Source organism: Podarcis gaigeae (assembly GCF_964106915.1).
Source record: "Podarcis gaigeae genome assembly, chromosome: 3".
NCBI classification, from domain to species: Eukaryota; Metazoa; Chordata; class Lepidosauria; order Squamata; family Lacertidae; genus Podarcis; species Podarcis gaigeae.
Genome location: NC_139680.1, coordinates 88,536,349 through 88,550,704, shown reverse-complemented (window position 1 = coordinate 88,550,704; position 14,356 = coordinate 88,536,349). Strand labels below are relative to the sequence as shown.

The window sequence follows — 14,356 nt, the reverse complement described above, 5'->3', positions numbered from 1 at the left end:
ACTCCATCATACTCATCACTGAGCTAAAAGTGGATTGCAAATTAAAATTGACAAGTGGACAACTATATATTCAAGAATTGCATCATAATAATAATAATAATAATAATAATAATAATAATAATATCAACATCAAGCAAAAGGAAACACATTATAAAATGTGCTAAAAGCATCACCCTGGCTGTTAAAAGCTAGTCCGAATAGAAATACTTTACACTGCTTCCAAAAGATACTGTAAAAGTGACTGCCTGGGGGAAGGGAGATTCATAATCTAGAGGCAGCACAATAAATGCATGTCACTATGTATGTCCTTGTTCACTGATTTTGACAGACACATGCAGCAATTAAGATGGCATTCTAGAGAGGATGAGCCAGAACTCAATGGCATTGCACATGATTTGCATGTTTAAGGTCCCAGCTTTAAAATCTGGCAATTCTGATTAAGAGGCAGGTAAATACGTTCTGTCTGTTACCTTCACAGCCAATGACGATGGTCAGAAATGAATAAGCCATACCACTCTAAGTGAACCTCCGTATGAGACAGTATGAGACATCCTTCTATCTTATGTCAGCTGAGTTTCGCAGAAGCTGCAACTTTTCTGAAACAGCTGTCCTAAGAACAGCCTACCAGATCACACAAACGACCCTGTTCTCACATTGGCCAACCACATGCCTATGGGAAGCCCACAAGAAGGACCTGAGTGCAACCACACCCTCCCCTCCTGCTGTTTCCAGCAACTGGTATTCAGAAGCATGCTACCTCCAGTTGTGGAGGCAGAACACATCCATCAAGGTTAGTAGCCACTCATAGCCTTATTCCTCCATGAATCTGTCTGTTCCTCTTCTAAAGCCATCCAAGTTGGTGGCCATCAGTGCCTCTTGGGAGAGTGAATTTCACAGTTTAACTATTCACTGTTTGAAAAAGTACTTCCTTTTCTCTGTCCTAAATCTTCCAGCTTTCAGCTTCATCGGATATCAATATCTGATGTGTTATGAGGGAGGGAGAAGAACTTTATCCATTTTCTCCATCTAGGCATAATTTTATAAATTTATGTGACCTCTTTATTTTCTCTAAACAAAAAAGCCCCCAACTCTGTAACCTTTCCACATAGGGAAGTTTGATCTACCCTTGATTATTCTGGTTGTCCTTTTCTGAACTTTTCCGATTTCACAATATATTTTTTTTAAGTGAGGTGACCAGAATGGTATACAGAATTCCAAATGTGGTTGTATCACAGTTTTGTTTGTTATGATACTAGCAGTTCTTTTTTTCACTTCCTTTCCTAATCATCCCAAACATGGAATTTGCCGTTTTCACAACTGCTGCATACTGGTTCAACATCAACATCAAGCTATCTGCTACAGTTCCATGGTGAAATAATAATAATAATAATAATAATAATAATAATAATAATTTTTGCCCTGACATGCATCACTTTACACTTGTTTACGCTGAATTGCATTTGCCATTTTAATGCCTTTTCAATCAGTTTGGAGAGGTCTTTTTGTCGCTCTTCGCAATCTTTTTTTGGCCTTGGGTTTCCAGAACATTTTGGTATCATCAGCAAACATGGCCACCTTCACTGCTCACCACTAGCTCTAGATGTATGATGAACAAATTAAAAAGCACACGTCCCAAAACCAATCCTTGGGAACTCCGTTTTCTAAGTTGCATAGGGAGCCTCCTCAAGTTAAGGAAGGCTCCTCATTACACAAGTCATGATGAACACAGGAAGGGCAGGAGGAACAGTGTGGCTTTCGGGTGCATGGCCCCCATAGCCACTGTCACCATTTTAACCTTCTCCCCATGAGTAATGTATGAAGACAACACGTGTTGCACTTAAATCCTTTTAATTTATGTGGAAATTAAGAACATAACATAAGAATGTAAGTGGAGCCCAAAGGTCTATCTAGTCCAGCATCCTGTTTTAACACTGACCAACCTGATGGCCATGGGATGGCCACAAGCATATCCTGAGTGCAACAGCACCCTCTCCACTTGTACTGGTATTCAGAAGCATATTGCCTCTGACTGTTGGTTGGGACTGTCTTTGTCGGGACTGGACGCAAAGAATTCAAGAGTCTAGATGACTGCCCATATGCTCCACCATCACCAAGAAATCAGAACATGGAGTAAATTCATTTCTGACCTCAAACACATTCTCCTTCACACAAGCACAATCTGTCCTTAGAAAATCTGTCCTATAAGAAAATTAGCAAACCGACTAGGAAACATGTATGCTAGCTCCAACTTCAGTCCTGACTTTTGATCACCCTATAGTATGTCTTGCCTACCCACCCAACACTGCATTTCCACTGCCAACATAAATCCACGTGGCCTGGGATTTATAGCAGTCCTTGGTTGTGTAGTTATTGGCAACAGCAATTTCAGCCTACGGAGAACAACGTTTGGAACAAGCCATCATTTAGACCTGGATTTATGCTTGTTTGTTCTTCAGAAATGAACTCAGCAAACCATAAATTTCCTTTGCAAAAGAAGAGTGCAGCCTGGGAATATTTATGGACTACAGACAGGAGAAGGAGCTAGCTGAGACTCATAACTTAAGGCTTCCCATGGAACCTGCGCAGAAGAAGCTTATTTGTGGGACTATCCCCCACTTCAAGAGCAAAATAACTCACTAGGATGTCCAGATAGCTACAAGAACAAAATACTTTGGGGGATGGAGACACATGACTTTTTACCAGGAGAAGTCCATTTGTACAATTACCAAAGGGTATGTGGAAGAATGTGGGAAACTGATAGAAACTAGCTTTATCATGTGACCAGGTGCTATCATCACGCTAGTACACTATATTTTTCACCAGATGCTGGGGCTTAGTAAACAAATCTCATCATGTGACCTACCTATGAACAATTGATATCCCTATTCATTCATAGAATCATAGAATCATAGAGTTGGAAGAGACCACAAGGGCCATCGAGTCCAACCCCCTGCCAAGCAGGAAACACCATCAGAGCACTCCTGACATATGGTTGTCAAGCCTCTGCTTAAAGACCTCCAAAGAAGGAGACTCCACCACACTTCTTGGCAGCAAATTCTACTGTCGAACAGCTCTTACTGTCAGGAAGTTCTTCCTAATGTTTAGGTGGAACTTTCTTTCTTGTAATTAGGATCCATTCATTCATTCATTCATTTCATGCTCATACTTGAAGTGACAAGTGGTCACTTCATGGCCTAGGACCCTCGTACCTACGGGACCGCCTCTCCTGGTATGCCCCACGGAGGACCTTAAGGTCCATAAATAGCAACACCCTAGAGGTCCTGGGCCCTAAGGAAGTTAGATTAGTCTCAACCAGAGCCAGGGCTTTTTCACCATTGGCTCCAGCCTGGTGGAACGCTCTGCCTCATGAGACCAGGGCCCTGCAGGATCTGATTTCTTTCCACAGGGCCTGTAAGACAGAGTTGTTCCACCTGGCCTTTGGCTTGGAGTCAATTTGATTCCCTCCCCCTCTTTCTTTTTTCCTTTCTCCTCCTGTGATGAGGCTGCATTTTAATGTTGTGTTTTAATCTTGTTTTTAAGCTGTATTCATTCAACTTGTTTTATTATTGGTTGTTAACCGCCCTGAGCCTGGCCTTGGCTGGGGAGGGTGGGGTATAAATAAATTTATTATTATTATTATTATTATTATTATTATTATTATTATTATTATTATTAATGTCTCTGACTCTAAGTGTTCTCAGCTGTGCATTTGTTAGAAATCGGATTTGGTACCAAGTTGAGCAAGATGAGCACCGCAACCCAAGAGTCATCCGCGACTGGACCTAATGGTCAGGGGTTCCTTTACCTTTATAACATAAAACTGCTTCATGACAATATTCATAGAAATCAACTATTTCCACAGATTTCAACATTCTCCACATCCAACATGCTTTGGAAAGGACTTCCAAGATATGGCAACTTACAATCTGAGCACATGCAGAGCATTCACAAGACTGGTTCAACATGCTGAAAGCCACCACAAATGCCAATCCATGTTTAGCAGGCTAACATGAAGAACTGCTGTGATGGAAAATGCTGCTGAGACCCAAGCTACATGTCTCAAGTGTTTCCTATTGGTTTGTTCTAACCTTCTAAACCCATCCCACGCTCCCAGCCCATAGTTCTCCTTGATTCTACCTTTCAAACATGCTCATTGGTCCAGGTCAAAGTCTCCTAACTATGTAAGCCTATACATGTTTGCTCAGAAGTAAGTTACATAGTGTTCCATACTTTGCTTCTGTCCTGGCTTTAGTCCTCCCTTCTAATAAGCATGTTCAGGACTCTTTTTGGGCTGTATCTCTCCACATGCTGCAGAATGAGATGTGATTGTGGTGGCAGAATGTTGAGGTTCAGACTACAGGTCTGAAACATCACACTTCTTAATATTCTCCAACATATTTCCTGCAAGTAGAAAACCAGCATGGCAGGGAGATGGCAGGACCGGAACCTCTCCCCTCGATGTCCTAAATTTCTACATGCATGTGGATCCACACCTGAAATCTGAAATTATAGCATTTACTCTTCCATCTTAGACACAGTTGTAATTCATATGTTGGTCCAGCCTTCAAAGTAAATCTAATTTTATAGCAGCCAAATTCTATTTGAAATCAATACAGTGGTACCTCGGTTAAGTACTTAATTCATTCCGGAGGTCTGTTTTTAACCTGAAACTGTTCTTAACCTGAAGCACCACTTTAGCTAATGGGGCCTCCTGCTGCCGCTGCGCCACCGGAGCACAATTTCTGTTCTCATCCTGAAGCAAAGTTCTTAACCCGAGGTAATATTTCTTGGTTAGCGGAGTCTGTAACCCGAAGCGTATGTAACCTGAAGCGTATGTGTCAGGGTTTCAGGGACAGAGAGCGAGGGGGAGGGGTCCCAGGGCGATGAGGAAGAGGACGACGACGACCCGAGGTTGTCAGTGAGTCCGTCAAGTGAATCCGAGGATTCCCAAAAGGGGGCCCCCCTGGTCAGGCCAAGGGGCAGTAGAGAGGGAGGCAGTCAGAAGCAGGGGAACGAAGAGGGAATCCCCAGTGGGGGCTGGAGATCGGGACCGGCCTCTCCATCGGAACGGAGTGAAGGGGGGGGGAGTTGCCAGTGTGTCAGAAAGAGCAGAACAGGGAGCAGAGAGGGGAAGGAGTTCGGAGCAAAACGTCCTGCCGGAAGGGGAGGAGTGTAGTACCGAGAGTAGCGTAACGGTCGAAAGGAAGGTCAGAGGCAACGTACGCGCGCCAAGTTCAAATGTGGAGGCGCGCGGAAATGAGGAGAGCCCTGAGGAGGAGCCTGGTCCCAAAGCACGAAGGAGGGGGGAGCAGGCGGCAGAAGACTCAGCCTCGGGGGAGTCCCGGAGGGAGGGAGCACAGGGGGGCAGGAAGACCCTGCGGAAAAGGAAAGAGAGGAAAAGGTGGAGCAGTACAAGCCTCTTAAGCTGGTGCAGGGGCGGGACTGACTCAGAGGGGACTTCTAACATCTAAGGGTAACAGATGCTGAGCCACGGAGCTTGGATGTAACGACAACAATGTTCTTCAATAAAACCTTTTGTATATAACTTGGACTGGATTTTGGTCTCTTGTGAGCTGGGACCTCGGGTGGCTCTGATAGTAAGTCCCCTCCCAAAGAACGCAAATTTTTTTTTTGCAAAGCTCACAAACGGTGACAGCCATGAGTGCGGAGGATCAGCTGACAGCACTGCGAACTACAGTTTCCGAACTCACCGCTGCAGTCCTTGCGTCTCAGAAGAAGCATGACGAAATGGAGAAGCGCTGCCAGGACCTGCAAACAAGGTGGGAGCGTGCAAACAGGGAAGGGTTCCCAGGGTCCAGATCAGAGGGCATTGGACTTGGAAGGCGGGGGGGCAGCCTAGTCACCCACTTCGATGGGAACCTGAAGCACTACCCCAGTTTCAGAGCAGACGTTTTGTATGCATTGCACTTGCTTCGTCATGACTTTAAAGATGAGGAGGAGAAAGTGGGGTTTATTGTTTCTCACTTGCATGGGCCGGCCAGAGACTGGTTGCGCAATTTGTGGCGTGAAGATGGCCCTGCCCGCCGCGATTCTGATGAATTCATTAAAGCGATGGATGCCTGCTTCCAGTCAACCGTAGATCTGGATCTTGCACGCAGGGAGATATTTGGACTGCGGCAAGGCAAAGCCACTGTGCGTCAGTACCATTCCAGATTTTTTGCTTTACTGACTGCGTTACGCTGGGAGAAAGACTGCACACCTGTGAGGGATTTGTTCTGGGAGGGTCTCAGCGGTCCCATAAAGGACGAACTTGCCAGGGGAGACAGACCTCAGACCCTGGAGGAGGTGGTGCAGAGGGCTCTGGCGATTGGGATACGTCACGAGGGACGTCCTTGGCACAATGAGGAAGAACGTCAGGTGCGTCCACCAGCGAGGATGTCTTCTTTCACCCCCAGGGAGTTCAGTCAGTCACATCCCTCGCCGCTGGGGAGGCAGGGGGAGGAGCCGATGGAACTTGGTGGTGCTAAGGCTCAAGCAACAGCCAGAGCCCCAGCTTCCGGTGCAGTAAAGGCGAAGCCTCCTAGAGGGACCAGGAAGTGTTACATCTGCGACAGTGCACTGCACATGGCGAAAGAGTGCCCCCAGAGGCTCCAGAAACACACTGCAGCTTTAGCGATGGTAGCTGCAGAAGTGATCCAGGAAGAGGAACCTCAGGGAAACGACAATGCCTGGCTGGAAGCAGAATTGCTGGGGCTCAGCCAGGCGAATCTGTAGAACAGTCCCCAGCGTCTGTGCAACCCACAGACCCTTTACCACCCAAGCCAGCGGTGCAGCTCACTGCAACACTTCAGTTGCCAAATGGGACCACCCTAGAAGTGCCCCTCACGATCGATTCGGGGAGCAACGCCGATTTCGTGGGGATGCAATTCGTCAAGCAGCATCGCATAGCGCTTCTGCCCGCCACAACGCCTCTGAACGTAGTCACGGTGGATGGCAGGAAATTGCTAGGAGGGCAAGTTGTGCAACAGACACCTCCCATGGTGATGCGGATTGGAGATCACCGAGAAGTCATTAGCTTCAATGTCACCCACCTGTCTGACACGCCTATAGTATTGGGCATGAGTTGGCTGGAGAGACACAGTCCTGCTGTAGCGTGGTACCAACGCCAGATCACCTTTTGTTCATCGTACTGTGCTCAAAATTGCATCCAGTCCTGCCAGGAGGAGGGGGCTGAGCAGCAGCTGCGACTTGGCATGGTGCAGGCAGTACCTAGCAAGTACGAAGGGTTCCTGGAGGTTTTCTGCGAGAAGGAAGCTGACCAGTTGCCGCCCCACAGACCTTATGATTGTGCCATCGATCTGGTGCCGGGGGCACAGTTGCCGACTGCAAAGCTGTATTCCATGTCTGAGGACGAAATGCAAGAGCTCAGGGAGTTCATAGAGCACAATTTGAAGCGTGGATTCATCCGGGAATCGAAAGCAGTGGGGGGCAGTCCTGTGTTCTTTGTGAAGAAGAAGGACACGCCCCAAAAGAGACTCATTGTGGACTATAGAACCATAAACAGTATGACCAAACCCAAGGCCTTCCCCATGCCTAAGATTGATGATCTCCTAGCAACCGTGAGGAAGGGGAAGATCTTCACCAAATTGGATCTGCGTGGAGCGTATAACCTCATACGCATCCGGGAGGGCGATGAGTGGAAAACGGCCATGTTCACGCCTCTGGGCACGTATGAATACAGAGTTATGCCGTTTGGTCTCCAAAATGGATCTCACGTCTTCCAAGCCTTTATGCATCACGTGCTAGCGGGACTCCTTTACAAGAAATGTGTGTGTTTCCTCGACGACATCCTGATCTTTTCGGAGACGGAAGAGGCCCACGAGAGGGACGTAAAGGAAGTCCTGCAAAGACTACGGGAGAACAGGCTCTACGCCAAGTTAGAGAAGTGCCAGTTTGATGTGACGGAGGTGGATTTCCTGGGCTACAAGCTGTCCGACAAGGGGCTGGCCATGGACAGCGTCAAGGTCCGCGCGGTGTTGGACTGGAAGAGCCCATGCAATCGGAAGGAAGTCCAGAGATTCGTCGGCTTCGCCAACTTCTACCGCAAATTCATCAGAGGTTTTGCAAAGGAGACGGCAGCGATCACGGACACTCTGAGTTCCAAGAAGAAGAGGTTCGTGTGGACGGAACAGGCGGAGCGCTCTTTTCGGAAGCTTAAAAGCCTTTTCGCCTCCGAGGAGCAGCTGCTGCACGTGAATCCAGGCAGGCCCATGCGAGTAGAGACCGACGCGTCAGACAGGGCGGTTGGAGCCGTGCTCCTGCAAGAAGATCCACATGGGAACTGGAGACCCGGTGCCTTTTACTCCCGAAAGCTCAGCAAGGCGGAGCAAAACTACACCATATGGGACAGAGAGCTGTTGGCCATTCACGCAGCGTTCAAAGCGTGGCAACACTTCCTCATAGGAGCCAAGCACACAGTACAGGTCCGCACGGATCACAAGAACCTAGAGTATTGGCGCACGGCGAAGCTCCAAAGCCAGAGACACATGCGCTGGGCGGAATTCTTCGCGGATTTCGACTTTCGGATAGAGTACATCCCCGGAGATTCCAACGTTATAGCCGATGCGCTATCCAGGAAACCGCAATATCTCGATGAAGCGACACCAGTAGCAGCCAGGCACATTTTCGCACCGCAGGCGTGGTCGTGCGCTGCCATCACAGTAGATCTGGACGCGGTGCGACGCGCGTTGCAAGTGGATCAGTTCGCACAGTCCAAGATGGAGGAGTTGCGCAGAGGTGTGCAGAGTGGCGAAGATTTCCAACTACGCGACGGGCTGCTAACTCGCAAAGGTGCCCTCTACGTGCCAAGCGACGAGCTTCGCGCAAAGGTTCTGCAGCAGTTGCACGACGCCCCCAGTGCGGGCCACTTCGGCAAGGAGAAGACAATAGAACTGGTGGCAAGGGACTTTTGGTGGCCTCGGATGCGTGGAGAGGTAGCGGATTACGTCGCCAGGTGTGACACTTGTCAAAGGTCCAAGCCAGTACACCAGAAGCCAGCGGGGCTGTTGGAACCGCTGGAAACGCCACAGCAACCGTGGGAGAGGGTAGCCCTGGACTTCGTTACTGACCTGCCCAGCTCCAGAGGGAAGACGGCGGTACTGGTGGTTGTGGACCTGTTCACCAAGATGGCGCACTTCATTCCGTGCGCAAAGGTGGCGACGGCGGAACAGACTGCCAAACTCTTCATTGATCACGTGTTCAAGGTGCATGGGCTGCCGCAGTCCATCCTGTCCGACAGGGGGCGCCAGTTTGTTTCCAATTTTTGGCAGAAGCTTTTAGGTATCCTGAACGTCAAGATCAACCTTACGTCGGCGAGACACCCACAGACCAACGGCCAAGCTGAGAGAGTCAACGCGATCATGCAGAAGTACCTGAGATGTTACGCCAATCAGCGACCCGCAGCTTGGGTGGACTACCTGCCGATGGCAGAGTTTGCCTATAACAACACGAAGCACGCGTCCACGGGGGTGACGCCGTTCTTCGCGAACAACGGTCGTCATCCCAGAACCTTCCCGGGGTTCAGGGCACCGAGAGAGGGGGTGCCGCAAGAAGCCGACCAGTTTGCAGCGGAGCTGCAGGAGGTGCACGAAGAGTTGCGGAGACATTTGGAGCTGGCCAAGCAAGCATATAAGGTGCAGGCAGACAAAAACAGGAGAGCGGGGGAGGAGATCCAGGTGGGGGACTGGGTGTGGTTAGCCGCCCAAGCGATGCCAGCCAAGTCGTTGGCCAAGAAGAAGCTAGGGCACAGGCAGTTAGGGCCGTACCAGGTGGAGGCTAAGATCAACCCTGTAGCCTTTCGACTAGCCCTCCCCGAAGGTTCCAGAGTGCATCCGGTATTTCATAGGTCGGTGCTCACCCCCTACAAGGCACCGCACAGGTTTCAGGAGTCTGAAACAGTCCCGCAACTACACACTAAGTCACAGGAGAGGGAGAGGGCGCCTAGGGCCGAACCACTCAACGAGGTCACAGAAATCCTGGACTCGAGATGGGGGGAAGAGGGGGTAGAATACTTTCTAGCCACAGAGGGCACTCCAGCCAGTGCCAACGGTTGGGTGCCGGGCTACGCTTTAGACGAACCTCTTCTAAAAGACGAGTTCCATGCCCTTTTCCCGCATAGACCCATGCCAGCCGAGTACTTTGATGACTGGCTCTTTACGCCCACACTCTCAGACAGTACTTTCCGGGGGTTTTCTTCAGCCGAGGAGAGAACGCCAGAATCTAGCCCGCCCAGGGGATCGTGCTCAGGGGTGGACACAGAACCCTCTTATTGGTGGGACGAGCAACCAGAGGAGGACTGGCGCAGGAAATGGCTGACGGGACCTTGGCCGGCAGCACCAGACGAGGTACCAATGGAAGAGGGAGAAGAGAACACTTTGGGTCAAGAACCCGAATTCGAACACTCATACACCGAACTGCAAGCAGAGGATATGGAGGTACACAACCTGTATCCTGCATCCACCTCCGAAGAGCTGCAGCTCCTACAACCTGCACCCGATGGGCGGGAGGGGGGAAGGGGGGCTTCGAGGGGGGGATGGATGTCAGGGTTTCAGGGACAGAGAGCGAGGGGGAGGGGTCCCAGGGCGACGAGGAAGAGGACGACGACGACCTGAGGTTGTCAGTGAGTCTGTCAAGTGAATCCGAGGATTCCCAAAAGGGAGCCCCCCTGGTCAGGCCAAGGGGCAGTAGAGAGGGAGGCAGTCAGAAGCAGGGGAACGAAGAGGGAATCCCCAGTGGGGGCTGGAGATCGGGACCGGCCTCTCCGTCGGAACGGAGTGAAGGGGGGGGAGTTGCCAGTGTGTCAGAAAGAGCAGAACAGGGAGCAGAGAGGGGAAGGAGTTCGGAGCAAAACGTCCTGCCGGAAGGGGAGGAGTGTAGTACCGAGAGTAGCGTAACGGTCGAAAGGAAGGTCAGAGGCAACGTACGCGCGCCAAGTTCAAATGTGGAGGCGCGCGGAAATGAGGAGAGCCCTGAGGAGGAGCCTGGTCCCAAAGCACGAAGGAGGGGGGAGCAGGCGGCAGAAGACTCAGCCTCGGGGGAGTCCCGGAGGGAGGGAGCACAGGGGGGCAGGAAGACCCTGCGGAAAAGGAAAGAGAGGAAAAGGTGGAGCAGTACAAGCCTCTTAAGCTGGTGCAGGGGCGGGACTGACTCAGAGGGGACTTCTAACATCTAAGGGTAACAGATGCTGAGCCACGGAGCTTGGATGTAACGACAACAATGTTCTTCAATAAAACCTTTTGTATATAACTTGGACTGGATTTTGGTCTCTTGTGAGCTGGGACCTCGGGTGGCTCTGACAGTATGTAACCTGAGGTACCACTGAATTTTCTGAATACCCTAGTACCAAGAGCAATACACAAATGTATTCACTCCTACTGAGTACAGATCACCCAGGACAAGTCACTTTAACCACACTGTACAAGCTTTTAATGAGGCATTATTCCCTGACAGCAGCACAACATTTTCCCCTAGTGACCCTCGCTGAAAGGTCATCTCTCATTTCAGCTCCAAGTCTGCCTTCATTCCACATGCATAACATTTCTTTTCTTGTAAGAATTTAGCACAGGGGAAAGGTGGCAGATTTACAGCTCCAGAAACAGGTTTACTCTGTGTAGAGAAAAGTAGAACCAAAGTAGCACAGTTTAAAAAAAAACCAACCCAGCATATCTCTCCATAAACAGTAAACCAACAATAGGGCTAAAATATTAAACTTAAGCTGTCATAAATTATGTTGGTTTTCTTTCATTAGAGTTGCTCTGTGAGTTTGTTACTGTATTTTTACTCTTCAGAAGGGGAATGCTTGTGGGAGTAGGATTTTCTGCATCAGATGCCAAAGGAACATGGCTGGCCATGGGTACAATGTATCTTGAGAGGGGGCAGCACATAGAATTCCATTTCTTCCTCAGGCAGCAAAATATATTGAGCCAACCCTGGGTAAGGCAGATGAAGAAAAGTAAAAACCCAAAAAAACCAAATTAGGCTGTAGCCATGAGGTCAGCTTATAGACTCAGATATCAAGCTACACAACTTGGATTCTGAGATAAACAAGCAATGGCTGCTCCTCATCTCAGATAATTTTTAAAGTGCTTAAAAGCTATTTTAAAATGTTTCATTTTAGCCTTAGAAGTGTCTACCCTACAAGCAGCTTCATAAAAGAGCCTTCTATTGAGGCATATGGGGTCCAGCCTTGATCTCTGGTGGGAAGCAATATAAAGGTGTGATAGAAAGGTAAACATAAACAAACAAACAAACAAATACCTAGATGAATAATCATTTTGTCCAGCACTTTCACTGCAGCGTTGTAGATCCCAGAATTCTTTGAGTTTAGGTTGTCAGTCACTACAGTCACCACAGAGACCAGGACTGGATTTAAACCATCTTTGAGGATTGGGATCATGGAAGCAACTGACTCTAATGCATACTGGTTCACTTTCTTGTTCGAGTCCTGAAGTCTCGGAGTAAAAGCATCAAAGATCTGTCAACACAAAAAAGAACAAGTAAATCCTACTGTAAATATCATACTGCTCTGTTAGCACCGAAAAGTGGGGAAACAGAGTCAGTTACAAGTCTACATATGGAAGCAAAACATTTTAATATAGTGTCTTCACAGCCAACAGAACCTCTTTTTGTATGTGCTATCATTTCTCAACTTATAGTGGAGAGATAGCGCCCAACAAACCAAAGTAAAAAACTGGGGATAATTTTGGTTTGACATAAGGTGATTTCCTTGTCTAATTTTTTGCGTCATGTTGAGGAATTTTTACAAAAGTTAGCTCTATGATGATGAAGGAATAATCAAGCCAGGATCAGCAACATGTAGTTAAGGGAGGGCATTAATTGATTGATTGATTGATTGATTGATTGATTGATTGATTCTTTGGGTCATTAATAGGATGTGGTACTCTATTGTTGCCTCCCTGCCCTCTTGAAAGTAACCAGTTTTGTTTTGTTTTTAACTCCTCTATACAACCTGTAAACAAACACTACGTTCCTGGAAACCCAGATCTCTTCTTTCCACAGATTACAGAGAGATGGCGACCAAGAAGCAGCAACTGCTATGAAGGTTCTTCAGAAACAGCAGCACATTGAACATTGCCCTTACATAAGGGCAAAATAAAGTTATATTAGCTATGTAGATGTGCATTTAAGCGCTAGCAATCCACACTGGGATCTTAGCATGGGGCTGAAACTCAAAATGGAATATTAGCATGGGGAGGGGGGAAGGCTCAGAAACATTACTCCCCACTGTAGGCATAATCCAAATTGTGCAATTTTAATTGGCAGAGGGGATCTTTCCGTTTGGATCTCTTTTATTGTACTTGCAGGTGCAGAGCCCTCAAATCTGGATCACAACCACAGTAGGGCCAAGGATTAAACCCTCTTCCCCCATTACACTACCAATCTGTGCTTAAAGGCGGAGACTACTGAGAGTCCCATGGACTGCAAGAAGATCAGACCTATCCATTCTGAAGGAAATCAGCCCTGAGTGCTCCCTGGAAGGATAGATCCTGAAGCTGAGGCTCCAATACTTTGGCCACCTCATGAGAAGAGGGGACTCCCTGGAAAAGACCCTGATGTTGGGAAAGATTGAGGGCACAAGGAGAAGGGGACGACAGAAGATGAGATGGATGGACAGTGTTCTCGAGGCTCCCAGCATGAGTTTGACCAAACTACAGGAGGCAGTGGAAGACAGGAGTGCCTGGCGTGCTCTGGTCCACAGGGTCACGAAGAGTCGGACATGACTAAACGACTAAACAACAACAACAACAACATGTATCTCACATAATACATGGTTTGCCCATCAGTTAAACTGAGTAGGGAATTGGGATTAAGATGGCCCAACCTAATCTCAGCAAATGGGTCACTTGTGATCTCAGCAAATGGGTCACTTGGGGCTACTGGCCCCCAAATGTATGGCATCCAAGTACCTGTATGATATTTGAGGACACAAGCTGGGGGTTGTTCTTGCAGTGCTCCATTAGCAATGCCACTCCTTCCATTCGCATCTGGAATTCCTTCGCCACCAGCATCTTGTTCAGCTCCTTGAGCTGCTCCATCATTTCGATGCTGCGAAGGGACGAGCGGCGAGCCACAGCCTGTGGGATGCTTAGGCCATCTGGGACAGAGCTAGCATTGAGAACCAAAGGTTTATTCATTGGTTATGCATTCATAGTAGTTAAATTACAGCACTCGATTACATTGCCCAATTACATTGCTCTCATGACTAGGCGTGGGGGAATTGTCTGTTTCTCATTTTTTCAATCATAGCTTCTGTTCTTCCATGTTTCCACATCAGTTTGTGGTTGTGGTTGTTAAAAAAAACATCCTCATGAAAATT

At 48.4% G+C, this 14,356-nt stretch overlaps 1 protein-coding gene across 7 annotated transcripts in view; it reads right to left on the bottom strand.

Annotated features, from left to right (window-relative positions):
- The window catches only part of TOGARAM2 (TOG array regulator of axonemal microtubules 2), a 76,326-nt gene that overhangs the window by 3,912 nt on the left and 58,058 nt on the right, over positions 1-14,356 (bottom strand). For all 7 annotated transcript variants that reach the window (XM_083732226.1, XM_083732225.1, XM_083732223.1 and 4 more), the window contains 2 exons: positions 13,947-14,145; positions 12,277-12,493 (listed from right to left, as the gene is read on the bottom strand). In XM_083732226.1, the coding sequence (XP_083588352.1) occupies positions 12,277-12,493; positions 13,947-14,145 (416 nt within the window). The remainder of the gene's footprint in view (positions 1-12,276; positions 12,494-13,946; positions 14,146-14,356) is intronic.